Here is a 16,362-nt window from a genome sequence, read left to right as displayed (position 1 = left end):
TGGTTAGACCCATCGTTAGAGGGTCAAGTGACACTGATATTGGCACGAAAATGTCAGCAGAAGAGCTAGGTTAAAAAGAGATCAACAAGAAGGATTAAGGGGAGCATTCCACACGATTTTCATAATTTAACATCATGAAGTACATAAATCAACAGCTCCATGGATGACTTTGTAAAATTTATTGCGGTTCTTGAGCAGATAAACAATACTTTGAAAAACCTTAAACAAATTACACTGAACAAGGATGATGACATAGGAGGCTCACATATTTCAGAAATGCAGCAGTGTAATAAACCACTTCTCTATCATACCTATGTGCAAAAGGTAGTACAACATGTAGTGGACGGTCCGCTGAATTATGCATATTCATGAGAAAATTCGAAACTTTCTTTGAATCTTATACGTAAATATAAAAATATCAAAACCTATCATTTAAGTCATCCAACTCGTCCCCTTTCAAGTGCTCCTTGTGCTTCAATCTTTCCCTAAGAAAGTTGTTATTCCATCTTCCGGCGCAGTCGTTTACGATGCGGAGGGCGCCCTTCTCGTCCAATCTGAGGAAGATTTTGAACTCATCCGGCATTTCATGCTTGTTGGTCGTGTAGTTGATCTTGGCGTGTTCGTAGTAATGCCTAAACAAGGTGCGATTTGTCGGGTCTTTGTAGAACGGAAAAAACCCGAAGAGCTGGATTCGAGAACAGAAGTGAGTCGCTGCCGCGTAAACCGACACGCCGCTACTTGGAAAGCTCAATTTAAGGACTCTGCACATGAAGAAAGAACATGACATTTAACGGGAATGATTACTTGTATACATATATATGATATATTATATATATATTATATATATATATATATATATATATATATATATATATATTATATATTGTAACGAAATTCGATTTAACCATTCGATTATAATTTGTCATAATCGATTGTGCCGGTAGTATAGAAATGGGCGCATTATCGGAATGTTGGACAAACATTTTAATGTGGTAATGCATCATTATGAGTTTAAATATGTATTATCTAATATGTGGTTACTTGTTTGTCGTGGACAAGTTTGGATTATTTTAATACCAACTCCGGTTTAGACCGATGATACATGCCGAATTATAGTAACCATGTACAAGAGATACTGCTAAAATGTATAATCGTTGTACGAATTTGATAACCACGCCAACATAATAAGTAATTTGAATGAGTACTGCGAATATTTTCTGCATTGCTCAAGGCCGTGCGGAATTGTCTCCTCGTTCCGCGATAGGAGGAGAGGCATGTAAAGTGGCCGTTGTGTGACATAGTCCGCAACAAGTAGCCCGTGTATGATACATTTCCAATGTGTTGTTACTGTTTACCTCTATGAGTAATAAACTGTACATGTGTTCCTGAATTGCTGTCTTCGCTGTGTCTTCTTGAGGGTGCTACCACAATACAACAGTCTGGAGAGTAGTGGTACATGTTCCTGAGCTGGAGCGCCTTTCCTGAGAAGACCAACTAGCAAGCCGTTGGATTTCGGGTATATTGGTAATGTGACTTGTCGCATAGTCCGTGCCCAATCCAAGTCCAGTCGTCGCCGTGGGATTTCGGGTATAATGGTAATGTGACTTGTCGCATAGTCCGTGCCCAATCCAAGTTCCAGTCGTCGCCTGAGGAAGTTGGTAAAGGTGCGATACAGCACTTTACCCCGTGCCATCAACGACACCTGTGCCACCATATGGTTGTAAAAGGTGTTCCACGTTAGCGTGATTGAGTTGGTAACAAAACTTGGTAGCAGAACTTGGTAGCAAGAGTTGGTAGCAAATGTTGGTAGCAGAACTTGGTAGCAAGAGTTGGTAGCAAAAGTTGGTAACAAAACTTGGTAGCAGAACTTGGTAGTAAGAGTTGGTAGTAAAAGTTGGTAACAAAATAAGTGTACCAATCTAACATCCTCTACAAGTGACGCTTGGGAGTGGCCTACTCTAAGTGATGCTGAACTTGGTATTCGTGCCGCTTGTGTTGGTGAGCTGCTTCTGACACAACATAATACATGGTAGCGTACAGACTAGTAGTTTTAATAATTTAAAGGGATCGTTGTAAACTGCGACAAAACGAACCCCGTCTACTCGGCCATCCTGACACGGCTCGCGGAGGCATTTGTACAGACAGTCAAATACACTCTCTTACTTCACGACGAGAAGGCGAGTTCGTCACAATATATATACATCATACATATATCATATATATATATATATATATATATATATATATATATATACAGAGCGTATAAAAAAAAGGTAAATCAACTTTGGAGGGCTGCTATTTCTTAATTGTCAGTTATGAAGAGCACAATGTTGGTTGTAAGAAAAGAGGAACTCCTCTTTCCATTGATACCTAATTGTGTTGACAATTGCCATGCATGACTGAGCACATGAACTTTAAAGACAACAGTGACAAATTGCACTTTTTCCAAGTTTGCGTGTTATTGTGAAGGAACAATGCATGTCTCACTGCATGGATGAGATCTGTCAATGAAAGTTGCCAAATAGGCCAGCCTGTACGAATGCAAGTTTGTGTTTAGGTTTTGTGTTTAGGGTTTGTGTTTAGGTTTTCTCCTAACATGTGGTGGTCCATGGCCTTCAACATGGCCTTTTGTCTGAAAACTTGGTCGCTCCCACAGAGGCCAACCCACACAATCCATTTTTCTCTGTTCATATTCAACACATAGCTCCCAGTGACAAACCATGTCTTGAATGTGAAGAGAGTAAAATGGATAATGGTTTCGCCTTAATGGGAAGGAACAAGTATCGACAGCATGGCCATGTTGAAGGTTATGAACCATAAAACGTTAGAAGAAACCCTAAAACACGAATCTGCAGTTGTGCAGGTTGGCCTGATGAGTTGACAACTTTCATTGACAGATCTCATCCATGCAGTGAGATATGCATTGTTCCTTCACAATAACACGCAAACTTGGATAAAGTGCAATTTGACATTGTTGTCCTTAAAGTCCATGTGCTCGGTCATGCATGACATGTGTCAACATGATTAAGTATCAATGGAAAGAGGAAGAGTTCCTCTTTTCTTACAACTAACATTGTGCTCTTCATAACTGACAATGAAGAAATGGCATCCCTCCAAAGTTGGATTACTTTTTTTTGATACGCTCTGTATATATATGAAGAGTTTGTTCGCAAAATCCATACGTCCGTTTTTAATGAAATTCAATCAATCAACATAGTACTGCTTGTAGCAAAACGCGATGAAACTCGTATGATTTGGTCTAAATTCAGTGTTTTGCTGAAAATCTATAGCCCACTTCTCGTATTATTGCACAGCCGATAAATCCACATCAACCAATCATCACGTCGCATTTGTGTCAGGTAATTTCGAGATGTCTGTCTCTATGCATATTTTGAGAAAATATTTGGACATTTTTTCTTTCAAAAAAGCAAGAAAATTGCCACGCATCGATATCTTTTTTTTTATCCCCCTTGGTTTTTTTATCCTCCTTTTTGGGAGAGCAAAAATAATACTTTTCCCCCTAGCGCACACTGATGAGATATTAGGAATTCGTTTCAATCTCAAAAGTGTACAAAGCCTATCGAAAAGGACTGATCAGGGTTTTGTTGTTTTGTTTTGTTTTTTGCATTCTTGTGATTGCAAGTCAATTATCTGGTGCACACTTCTCGTAATACTTGGAAAATAATTAAATCAAAAAAGTTGTTCCCTCATCTCGGGGTTCTTGAGGGACAAATGATTTGTGTCCATCAACATAATGATAATAATAATACAGGGTACTTATAATGCGCCAGTTCCACATAGGCGCAGTAAAAGAAGTAAGTGAAATACAAAAATCCTTGCACAAACATGCACATGAAAATGAATGACACAATAATGATAATGAAAAAATATACATCATAATATACAATTCTACTGGAAAATGGTCATGAACGAATGAGTCTTGAGGGCAACTTTAAAGTAGTCAACATTCGAAATGTGACGGATTTCCATGGGGGCGGGGCAAATGCCGCTTTACTGCCCGTAGGATCGACGCCCCTGATCATCCCTGTTTAGTCCAGGCGCAGGGACCCAGAAAAAATGACTTCGTTCAACCCACCCCGCAGAAAAGGTTTGACTGCGTAGGGTGGTCGGTTGGACTCTCTGGAACACCCCTAGGTAGTATGTGATTCGAAATTGTGGTATCAATAAAATTTTACAGGCCATTTTAGTTGCGACAAGACCTTATTGTTCGAAATAGAGTCTGCGCACGCCAAGACTACTACACGCACCACTAGCACTGCTACAGGCGCCAGTGCCAGTGGTGCGTGTAGTAGTCTTAGCGCACGCAGACTTTTCCTCAGCAAACAAGGGTTTTTGCCAGCAAACTCACTAGCTGAGGTCAGTGTAGTTTAGTTTCTAGCCGTTTTTATTTCGTGTATATTTTTTCCGAGTTGCAGCAAGCCGAGTGAGGTTGCATACCCAGTGATTGTGACACCAAACCGTTCGGGCGTCGCAATCACTTGGTATGCGCTTTCGCTCGGCTTAGCACAATAAAGTGGGCTTCTACACATGCGCAAGCTGCAACTCGGAGAGATATAAACGAAATAAAAACGACTAGAAACTAGACTGGGGTCGGTTACGGCTGGCACTGAAAATTACAACATAATCACAGTTTTTTGCAGTTATTTCATGAATAATTCGTCAAAACACCGTAAAACCATATATATATATATGTTGCTAGAGATGTCAGCAAAACAATGGGATACATTGTAAGTTAAAATATTATGCATGGTTACCATGGTAACCAGATGTATACAGGTGATTGATAATCCAAAAAATGCCTCCAACTGCTGCAAACTTTGGTATTTTTTGTTCAGTTTTTTTCTGTAGATAGGTGAATTAAAAACAAACATTTCTATTGATTATTGTTCAAAAAAGTTTTTTTCCTGTTGCCATGGCAACCAGTAATATCCAATCAGGATTCAGCTGTCAATACTTAAGAACTAATGCCCATATTTTCAAAAAGCTCAATAAGCATGTCATTCTCCATTGTACCATTTACCGTACTTTTAGCACATATTTGACTTCAAATTACAGGCAAATGTTGTTTCCAGCAATGTATGGACACAAAATTCCCTTCAAAATCTATGTTAATACAGAGAGCAAAGCCGACGATATTCTGATATTAGCTTTTTAGAGTATATATTTACAGAGAAATGGTTATTCGAAACAACCTTGGAAAAGAGCAGAAGAGAGCAATTGATTGTTCTTAAAGGAAATTTAATCAAGAATGCTAATAAATTCCTTTCTAAAGAAAGAATATACACGTACACTGCATTATCCATCAATGGAATTAAAAGCGTACTTTTCGTTGGTAAGCTATATATATTTGGACAACTTGTGGTGATATTTCATAATCAAGTTCAAATTACCAATTCTTTGTTAAATATGAATTCAATTTTTCATTTCTTGTTAAGCCTGTTACTATAGAGCTCACAGTGTGATGGATTGACTTTCAGTACTTCGTTATACATATATGTATATATATATATATACAAGTATTTTAGCTTTATTTTCAACAAGTTTATTTGTGGATCGAGGTATTTGTGAATCAGGGTATTTTAAGGACGTCTCAGGGTTAGACAATTCAGACAATCAGACAACTTTCTGTCTCAAATATACCATTAGCATTTATGTTTGTACCATACCAGCGTGCGATAAAAGTAAAAAAAAAAAAAATATCTCGAGTGTAAATACTTTTTCGTGCTTTTTGTGGACTGTAAGTGCACGAAATTTGAATCATTCTGTTTGTTATAGGCTATATCTAAAGTGTAGATACATTTTTTGTGCTTTTCGTGGACTGTAAGTGCACGAAATTTGATTCATTCTGTCGATATAGGGTATCATTATTTGGACAACTTATGGTGATATTTCATAACCAAGTTCGAATCGTCAGTTCTTTGTTAGATATGAATTTCTTGTTATGCCTGTTACTAGAGCTCACAGTGTGACTGACTTTCAGTACTTTGTTATACATTACAGTACAAGTTTTGTAACTTTTTGTTCAACAATTTTATTTGTGGATCACGGTATTTTAAGGACATTTCGGGCTCAGATAACTTTCTATTTTCCACAGTCATTTATAAGTTTGCCACAACAAAGTAGGATAAAGTGAAAAAAAAAATATCTTGAATCCAGACACGTTTGTTTATTTTGCCTTACGTGCTCATGATCACCCATTGTAGGTCGGGTCTTAACCCTATAAAGCCCAAGGTATTTTGACCCCTTCCAGGCCCAGGGGGGGGGGGGGGGGGGGGGGGGGCGGCACATTGTGCCCCCTACATAACTTCTTTATCATATGATGTATGACCGTCATAATTATTTGGCACATGGGTAGAGCAACTCATGCTCTACATGACCCAACATTTCTCAAGGTTACCCACTGAGGGCATTATTTCCCAAAATTGAAAAATACATAGAAAATATGCTAAAATCATGTTTTTTCTTTCTATTTCTTTATCCCCAGTAAATATGTTGTTATTTTATATTAATCATTTTCATATTTACTACAAAGGAAGAGCAAGTCAACGTTCACTATTTGTTATGGTTGAAATTTCTCAAGGTCAACATGTGGGGGCGTAATTCATTACAATATAAAGAAATATATGAAACCTATTACGTATTGCTTGGAATGGGTGCATATATTTGTATCACATTTCATATTTCCAAAATACTGAAATTTTAAGTTTACAGATTGATATTATGATAAACAAATGATATTCCAGGCAAAGCTTGTGTGAAGATAACACAAAATAAAAAGGTAATCTTTGAAAAATGCTGTATTTTTGATTATTTCTATTATATCTATTGTTTGATGCCTATGTTATATAGAAAATAAAGGAAATAATAAGACGACCATTTCAGGGTAATTATCAACCATAATTACTTCACATTTCTTTCCTTTAGCAAACTATAGCCAAGAAAACCTAATTTCATCCATAATTATATTGTTAACTGAAATTGAAACAGAAAATCATACAAAATCTGACTAACATGGTTGTCAGTTTACGGTTGCCATAGCAAACAGGAATATCGGACATACCTAAATTGTATATCAAAATGTTTGTAATAAGATTTAAGGAAAAGCCACCAAATTTGGTTGAAATCGGGTAAAGGGTTTAGGAGCGGCAAATGAAGATATGGTGGGGGCACAATGTGCCCCCCCCCCCCCTGGGCTTTATAGGGTTAAACTACCCACCTCAACACTACAAAGTTAACCTGGATAAAACGGATAGGACCCCTAAGATTTTCCCTCATTCTCTCCTTAATAGCATTAATTCATTACTGCACGTTTTAATACAAATTTACATGTCATGACTTTTCATTTTATTTTTTTATTTTTAACCCTAGCCTATCAACGAAAAAGTACGCTTTTAATTCCATGATGGATAATGCAGTGTACGTGTATATTCCTTCTTTAGAAAGGAATTTATCTGCATTCTTCAATAAATTTCCTTTAAGAACATGAACAATCAATTGCTCTCTTCTGCTCTTTCCAAGGTTGTTTCAAATAACCAATTCTCTGTAAAATATATACTCTAAAAAAGCTAATATCAGAATATCGTCGGCTTTGCTCTCTGTATTAACATAGATTTGAAGGGAATTTTGTGTCCATACATTGCTGGAAACAACATTTGCCTGTAATTTGAAGTCAAATATGTGTTAAAAGTACGGTAAATGGTACAATTATGGAGAATGACATGCTTATTGAGCTTTTTGAAAATATGGGCATTAGTTCTTAAGTAGTGACAGCTGAATCCTGATTGGATATTACTGGTTGCCATGGCAACAGGAAAAAAACTTTTTTGAACAATAATCAATAGAAATGTTTGTTTTTAATTCACCTATCTACAGAAAAAAACTGAACAAAAGTACCAAAGTTTGCAGCAGTTGGAGGCATTTTTTGGATTATCAATCACCTGTATACATCTGGTTACCATGGTAACCATGCACAATATTTTAACTTACAATGTATCCCATTGTTTTGCTGACATCTCTAGCAACATATATATATATATATATATATGGTTTTACGTGTTTTGAGGAATTATTCATGAATAACTGCAAAAAACTGTGATTATGTTGTAATTTTCAGTGCCAGCCGTAACCGACCCCAGTCTAGTTTCTAGTCGTTTTTATTTCGTTTATATCTCTCCGAGTTGCAGCTTGCGCATGTGTAGAAGCCCACTTTATTGTGCTAAGCCGAGCGAAGGCGCATACCAAGTGATTGCGACGCCCGAACGGTTTGGGGTCACAATCACTGGGTATGCAACCTCACTCGGCTTGCTGCAACTCGGAAAAAATATACACGAAATAAAAACGACTAGAAACTAAACTACACTGACCTCAGCTAGTGAGTTTGCTGGCAAAAAACCCTTGTTTGCCGAGGAAAAGTCTGCGTGCGCTAAGACTACTACACGCACCACTGGCACTGGCGCCTGTAGCAGTGCTAGTGGTGCGTGTAGTAGTCTTGGCGTGCGCAGACTCTATTTCGAACAATAAGGTCTTGTCGCAACTAAAATGGCCTGTAAAATTTTATTGATACCACAATTTCGACTCACATACTACCTGGGAGTGTTCCTGGAGGTCCCATCTACACTCTGTGTGGTCAAACCTTTTCTGCGGGGTGGGGGTTGAACGAACTCCTTAATTAAGGCCCGTACAGGAATTAGCGCCTTGACTAGTTTATGCCCAAAGGTGTATCCTGGCTGAGCAATCATCGTTTGTTCAGTGATTCAGGAAATGGGGGAGGGAGGGGGGGGTGGAGAGTCAATTCTGGCGATTTTATCTTTTTCGTCAGTAATCATTTTGAACAAATAGAGAATCCCGAGTGGTGTGGGTCATAGCATGTATACATTTAGGCCCTATGCTATTTTACGTTTACAACATCTGGTCCATGCTGTAAGTTGATATCATTAATTTTGCGAGCGAGCGCTTGAGAAATTATGCATACAAATCACACATAGAATGCTGTAAAGGGGATGGCTAGGAACTGATCAGTGGGAATGAGTGGGAATGCTGGGGGATGATTGTTCCAATCCTTGAAGGATTAATTCAAGAGTAATGTTTCCAGGTTAGCATGCCTGCACAGTAACGGGGAGATTAAACTGCACATTACTTGAATATGAGACCATTCTGAAGCAAAGAATTTTCACAAAACAATAGATATATAATGTACTATTAAATGAATCCCACAAGGATTGGAACAATCATCCGGGATCCCCCAGCATTCCACTGATTCTATCTGATCAGGTACTAGCCATCCCCCTTAAGCTCTCTGAAGGAGGGAGTAAGAACGTCATGCATTATGCCCAAATTTATACAATCACCATGATCACATTTCTTCTTCCGATTTTTTTTTTTTTAAGGGAGGGGGGGGGGGGGCGCATAGGCCTATCCCCCATCCCACCGGATTACGCCCCTGTGCCGTTACCATTGCAACGCAGTTTCCATACGCATTCGAAACATTTTGTCCGGTTCCCTTTGTGCCAAAGAAGAGCATGAGTGCCGAACTGCATAATCAATTGCTACAGAAAGTACTGTAGTTTGATGCGAATTTTTTGTCCTGCTTTATAATTTTCATGGGATGCGGTTACTATAGCAACACCCTTTCCAACACGTTCAAAAATGGCTTCACCCCGACACAATTTTGCGTACCAAGTTTATTAGCATGTTGCTTGCCAAAAAAAAAAAAAAAAAAAAGAATGATGAGGAACTTCTGCCATCCACAATATTTTTTCGAATTATTGCCATAATTGCGTAATTCAAATCTCAAATCTAAACTTAAAACGTATTTGTTCCTCTCACACTGAGGACTATAACTGCAATCTATAATGTTTGGCACAATAATGTGTCCTTTATCTGGTATGTGTTTGTTTATTGTTTGCCATTTTCTTCCTCTGTTGTCATGTTTGTACATGTGTATCTTTTCTATTTTTTGAAGCACGATGAGCCCGACTGGTGGACCTGTGCACTATACAAGTAACCATCATTATCATTATTATCATAACATGCCGTTTAGGGTATGTAGCCCCATCAACAAAAGTATGCCCTGAATTATGGCCAAAATATGCCGTCACAATGGTAACATAGTTTCCAATACAAAAAAAGAGGACTGTCGACAGCAGGCGCGCCGGAAGCAGTTTTGGATTGGGGGGCAAACATTGGAGGGGGCTCAAGATTAGACCATGCATATGTTACACAATATAATAATAATAAATAATAATAATAATAATAGTGGCTACTTGTATAGCGCACAGGTCGACTTTTCAGTGCTCCAGGCGCTTCAAAATGAAAAGTATATATACACGTACACACACACGTACACACACACACACACATCTATTATTTATGTATATTATATATATACATGTATACATATGTATATATACATATATATATATATACATATATATATACATATATATATATATATATATGATACATATATATATATATATATATATATATATATATATATATATATATATGTAAAGTGGCGTACGGTGGGTCGAAACATGGGGGAACCATAAAGTAATTTTGACGGTCTGTATGCTTGTGCGTGTGGCGTGAGCAATAATGGGACTACAATACATTACAGAATGTGATACATTCAACAACGCAGTCATTGGGAAACATTGTAAGTTATCCTTACATGGATTATGGAATGACGGTGTGAAACGATCGACAAATTATATACTGTCAGCAACATAAGGTGAATGGCATACAATAAAATGCGAGCGAGCGAAGCGAGCGAGCTTGAACATTTGGATATTCTACATTCCAAAACTGGAGTTTTAATTGTAGCTACATATTTCGCTTTGAAATAAATGGGGGCGCATCGGGCGCAACTGCTGGCAATTATTGGCAGCAACATTAGGAGAATGGCATAACGATTCAATGCGAGCGAGCGAAGCGAGCAAGCTTGAAAATTTTGACGTTCTACAGTCCCAAAACTGGGGTTTGTAGCCGTATCTGTCACTTTGGAAATTAATGGGGCGGCGCATCGGGCGCACTGCTGGCAATTACTGGCAGCAACATTAGGAGAATGGCATAACGATTCAATGCGAGCGAGCAAAGCGAGCGAGCTTGAGAATTTTGACATTTTACAGTCCAAAAACTCCCGTTTGTAGCTATATCTTTCGCTTTGGAAATTAAGGGGGGGCATCGGACGCAACTGCTGGCAATTACTGGTAGCAACATTAGGAGGTGGCATAACGATTCAATGCGAGCGAGCGAAGCGAGCGAGCTTGAAAAGTTTGACATTTTACAGTCCCCAAACTCCCGTTTGTAGCTATATTTATCTTTCGCTTTGGAAATTAAGGGGTGGGGCATCGGGCGCAACTACTGGCAATTACTGGCAGCAACATTAGGAGAATGGCATAACGATTCAATGCGAGCGAGCAAAGCGAGCGAGCTTGAGAATTTGACATTTTACAGTCCAAAAACTCCCGTTTGTGGCTATATCTTTCGCTTTGGAAATTAAGGGGGGCATCGGACGCAACTGCTGGCAATTACTGGTAGCAACATTAGGAGAGTGCATAACGATTCAATGCGAGCGAGCGAAGCGAGCGAGTTTGAAAAGTTTGACATTTTACAGTCCCCAAACTCCCGTTTGTAGCTATATTATCTTTCGCTTTGGAAATTAAGGGTGGGGCATCGGGCGCAACTACTGGCAATTACTGTCAGCAACATTAGGAGAAATGGCATAACGATTCAATGCGAGCGAGCGAAGCGAGCGAGCTTGAAAATTTGACATTCTAGAGTCCAACAACTGCCGTCGTAGCTATGTTTTTCGCTTTAGAAATTAAGGGGGGGCCACCGGGCTCAACTGCTGGATGCGAGCGAGCGAAGCGAGCGAGCTTGAAAATTTTGACATTTTACAGTCCAAAAGCTGCCGTTTGTAGCCATATTTTTCCCTTTATTCATATACATACATATTTATTCTATTTTCTTTGTTTATTCATTTATTTTTATTATCATTATTATTATTATTTTTTTTTTGGAGGGGGCTTTTTGGGGGGGCAAAAGTGCGTTTTGCCCCCCCACTTTTTGGATTGGGGGGGGGGGGGGGGCGGCCGCCCCCCTGCCCCCCACTTCCGGCGCCCTGTGGTCGACAGTATCTTGCACATCTCCATCCCAAAATCAATATCAATTGTGTTAACGTTCACGAGCATTGCGATAAAAGAAGAAATTCGATGTGCAAGATTTAAAACGCACCGATTCTATACCGCACACAGTGGACTTATCGCCATTTGACAAAAAAAAAACAAAACAAAACAAAAACAAAAACAAAAACCCAAAGAAAACAAACAAAACAAACAAAAACACCCCCAAAAGAACAAAACAAAACAAAACAAAACAAAACAATACCCCGAGAAGTGACTTCTCGCTTCTTGCCTCAAAACTTATTTTAAAAAATTAATTTTCCTCTCTATGTAGATTTCTGAAAATTAACCCTTCAATCACTACTTTGTAGCTACTTATCGAATAGCGCGCTATTTCGTCATCAGGTTATGAAAATTCAAGATCGAGATTCTGAAAATAGCGCGTCATTTCGAAACAATATAGGCCTATACGGCTGATGTGAAAACGTCTATAATGATTTCAAATATTAATTATCTAGCTAATTTGAAAGATAAGCTCGAGAAAATTTCTCGACCCCTAACTCGGAAATTTCCTAAAAATTGTGATGATTTGCGAACTAGAGTGCCATTTGATAGTATGAATTCGCCTCGAGAAATTATCGTGATTCATCCAATCATGTCTACTGTGTGTGACCCGATCCATCAAGGCCAACCTGCACACAAAATTGAATCCCGTGTAACTTTTTGAAGGCGCACGCTCGACCGATGCTGTTTGCGCATGCTCACCTATCGAATTAGCTCGGGAAAAAGAGGTCGGGCTACTGTGAATAGAAAATGAAATAGTGCTCTAATTACTGACCGCGAAAATAATCTGTAGCTTGGATTTTCATCTGACTGATGTGGAAACGTTTATCTTGCTACTGATATTGTAATTAATGCTTACATTAAATCAGCAATGAAATACACATACAGTAAATTGAAATGATGATAATATTCAGACATATACTTATTTTGTAACAGCGATTTAATTCACATAATTGCACTAATATTCAATTTAGGCCTACAACAGGAAAATGTATGCACTGCGTGGATGTAACGTTAAATAATCTTCATTTCAAAGATTTTTCTTTTCATTTTGTCAACATTAATGAGGAAATAGAAAGGGTTTTGAGACTTTGCCGGAAACCTTGAATATCAAAATAGGGCCTACCTTCAAGGATGTATGAGTTGCATGAGACTGATCGGATTCAGTATCCTCGAAATAACGTAAAACCATTTTGATATTTTTTTTTAAATTTCACCGTTTATTTTTATATTTCTACATTTTATTTCATTTTCACCTCAGTGTCCCATCTATACTCACTTTGAATTTCACTCTTGATCTCTGCCGGGCTGTAGGCGAAACCGAAGTGGAGATTGTAGAAATCGCGCAACATCGCCAGCGCTGTTTTCAGCCGATTGTTGTGGGCCATAGACCCGAAATACCATAGGACGCTGCCGTTCATGCGGCTTAAGCCTTTTAGTAGTCTCGAACATAAGCGTGGTAACCCGTCGAGAGTGATGTTGCCGTAGTTGTCCATACAGTGTGTCAGGTGCCTGTATTGTGCGGTATTCAACGTCATTAAACTGACTTTCGAACCGACGTCGGAAGCGAACTCGCCACCAAACGGCGCCAGATTCATTCGCATTACAAGATCGGAGCTGTCGATAAGGTGGCCGCACTTACTGTTTATTAGCACACCAGAGTTGCCAATGATAGCACATGTATGACAGTTCCACCTTTCCCTCATGTTGGTAGTCTGGTTGAGTTGCGCTATCTTTTGACGGTTAGTCGAGAATCGCATATCCATCGGTGAAATACCGGTTTTGAATAACTGGAGGGTTTGTCTCAACGTCCGACGCTTGGAAAACACCTCTCTAGATAATGGTACGGAACATTAACAACCATTAAGAACAGTCTATAGTCCGGTCAAATTACAAAGAGAAGGCTGAAAATTAGTATTACAAAGAGTATAGTGATAAAACGCGGTAATTCATTGTTTTCAAAATAAATAAGTGTACAATATGATTTCCTAATCAACCATAACGAATCATTGTCTATTGTACATTACATAGACTTGCCTCTGTTTGCCATCAAGATACCCTGCACTGTTACCAGCCAACACAAAATTTCCGTTCGTCTAATCAAATAATACCAACTCTTACAGATGTTTTCAACGTGAACGTTAAAACCTTCCTCATTATCTATTCTACAATAGTTAATACACCTCTTGCTTGTGTTTATTCACTCCTATGTTCTATGAATAATTTGCTATAACGTATCATATCCTGTCCATGTTCAGTTTCCAAAGCTGCACCAGTACCTTTTAAAGTACAATGAGCAACAGTTTCAGACTGAATCTTAATTACTGTTATTGACAATATAACATGCTCTTCAGGTTCTGTCGACATCGTCTTAACTAAAGTTAAATCTGTTCTCGACCAGCTAATAAGATAATGATGTAAAATAACATTTAAAACACTACTAGCACAACGGTAAATTTGATCGAAATCTGATAAATTTGGGGAAATTGGGACATTGTGAAGTTTAAGAAAATAGGTCATGAATAGACAATAGAAATATGTAGCTGAGTGAGTTGATGATGTGTCATTTCCTAACAACTTGCAAGAAAGTTTGTAAGCTACACAGGATCTTTAGTATATAGAAATGTGGATTTTTTAGAGTTAAACACGTTATGCCGCAAAGTTAGGCAAAGAAAGAAAGAAAGAAAGAAAGAAAAGTCATGCCTCCTCGTTGGCCTGGCCCAGTAATCAGACGACGTTACGCCTGCTATGCATTGATTACATACTCGCCTCATTTTTGCTATCTCTTCCTCATTCCCCCAATCGTCGGGACAAAGAGACGCCTCCAAATGCTTTGACAATGTGTGGAAACCTGAAAGATAAACATTTAAGCATGAAAATAAGATGACATTTATGTCACTAATCGAGACACAAAAAAGGACAAATTTCCCAAAACCAAAATGTGGGTTATCTGAATGCAGTCATGATCACGATTATTATAGTAAATTCCTTAAGAAGTGGGCAGTGTGATTCGGAAGGAGCCCTCGGTGCATCAGCATTGAGAAGGGGATTGCAGTCAAAAACACTGTGAAGTAAAGTTCTCTGAAGTACAGTAGCCAACATCCATGTCCTGGAAAGAGGAACAGCATATATGTTAGAATTTCTCATATTATATCTACAATTATATATAACTTAAAATAACCTAATAAACTTTTATGAATCATATGCTTAAAAGATAGATTAATGTTGCTCACTGATAAATGTGAATATCTTGAAACCTCAATAGTTTCCATTGGTATAATATTGTAGTAGTCGTGTGGGCATGATAATCGCTATGATTTATCGGTCGAATAATTTAAGTTTGAAGAAATAATATTCTATTTACATTTGACTTTTTTTTCGTCTTTTATCTTCACTGCACGCATTAAGCTGCTTTCTCCGCCCCCCCCCCCTCTCTCATACACACACACACTCACACACACACACACACACATACTACTTTGTTTCTCTCCTCTCTTTTCCGGCATGACAGCGACTTAGTGTAGGGATTCGTTCAGGGTTTTGTTTCGGATAAGTTAGGTTATAGGTCTTTTTGTCTTAGTTTCTTTGTTTCATCCATTTTCAATGTTTATCAGTCAATCGATCATATAATTTCTTGTATTACGTGTGGGGGGAATGCAGCCTACAAGCTCAGTTTTAGCATTCCTCCCCATTTCCAACATTTTCCTATACCTACAAGTTTTCTGTAAATTTATCCTTTACTTTGTATGATGAAATTTATGCACTGTATTCAATTTTTGTAATATTATATTTATATGTTTTTGTTGGAAATGAAAAATAAATGAATTAATGAATGAATGACATACTAGAATTGGCCCTTATTACCGAACAATAATTCAAATGCGGGAGAACTAATGAAATGTACAATGTAGTTAAAATCTTTTAGGAAAGAATTTCAATCTGGTAAATACTCCAATGTTTTTGGCTAATTTGTTGCAGATAACACGAGTGTGCTCATAACATTTAGATTTATTATCAATCGTAATAAAATAATATATAAATTTAACTTATTTTATCATAATATCTTCAAATTTAATCCGTATACCACATATCTTAATCTGTTTATTGGTAAATATATAGTTTGTCTTTTTTACATTAATCACAAGACTATTAC

At 38.0% G+C, this 16,362-nt stretch overlaps 1 protein-coding gene across 1 annotated transcript; it reads right to left on the bottom strand.

The window, feature by feature from the left end:
* Nucleotides 1-418: 418 nt before the first annotated feature.
* Nucleotides 419-13,990, bottom strand: LOC140245900 (alpha-2,8-sialyltransferase 8B-like). The gene is made up of 2 exons (XM_072325377.1): nucleotides 13,485-13,990; nucleotides 419-761 (listed from the first exon to the last, which is right to left on the bottom strand). Exons 1-2 carry the CDS (start codon nucleotides 13,973-13,975, stop codon nucleotides 419-421), a joined length of 834 nt encoding a protein of 277 aa, XP_072181478.1. The 5' UTR covers nucleotides 13,976-13,990.
* Between the last annotated feature and the right edge of the window lie 2,372 nt (nucleotides 13,991-16,362).

The sequence above is a fragment of the Diadema setosum genome, unplaced genomic scaffold, assembly GCF_964275005.1.
Source record: "Diadema setosum unplaced genomic scaffold, eeDiaSeto1 scaffold_55, whole genome shotgun sequence".
NCBI lineage: Eukaryota > Metazoa > Echinodermata > Echinoidea > Diadematoida > Diadematidae > Diadema > Diadema setosum.
The sequence above is the reverse complement of the archived record's forward strand: the minus strand, read 5'-3'. Positions and strand labels throughout refer to the sequence as shown.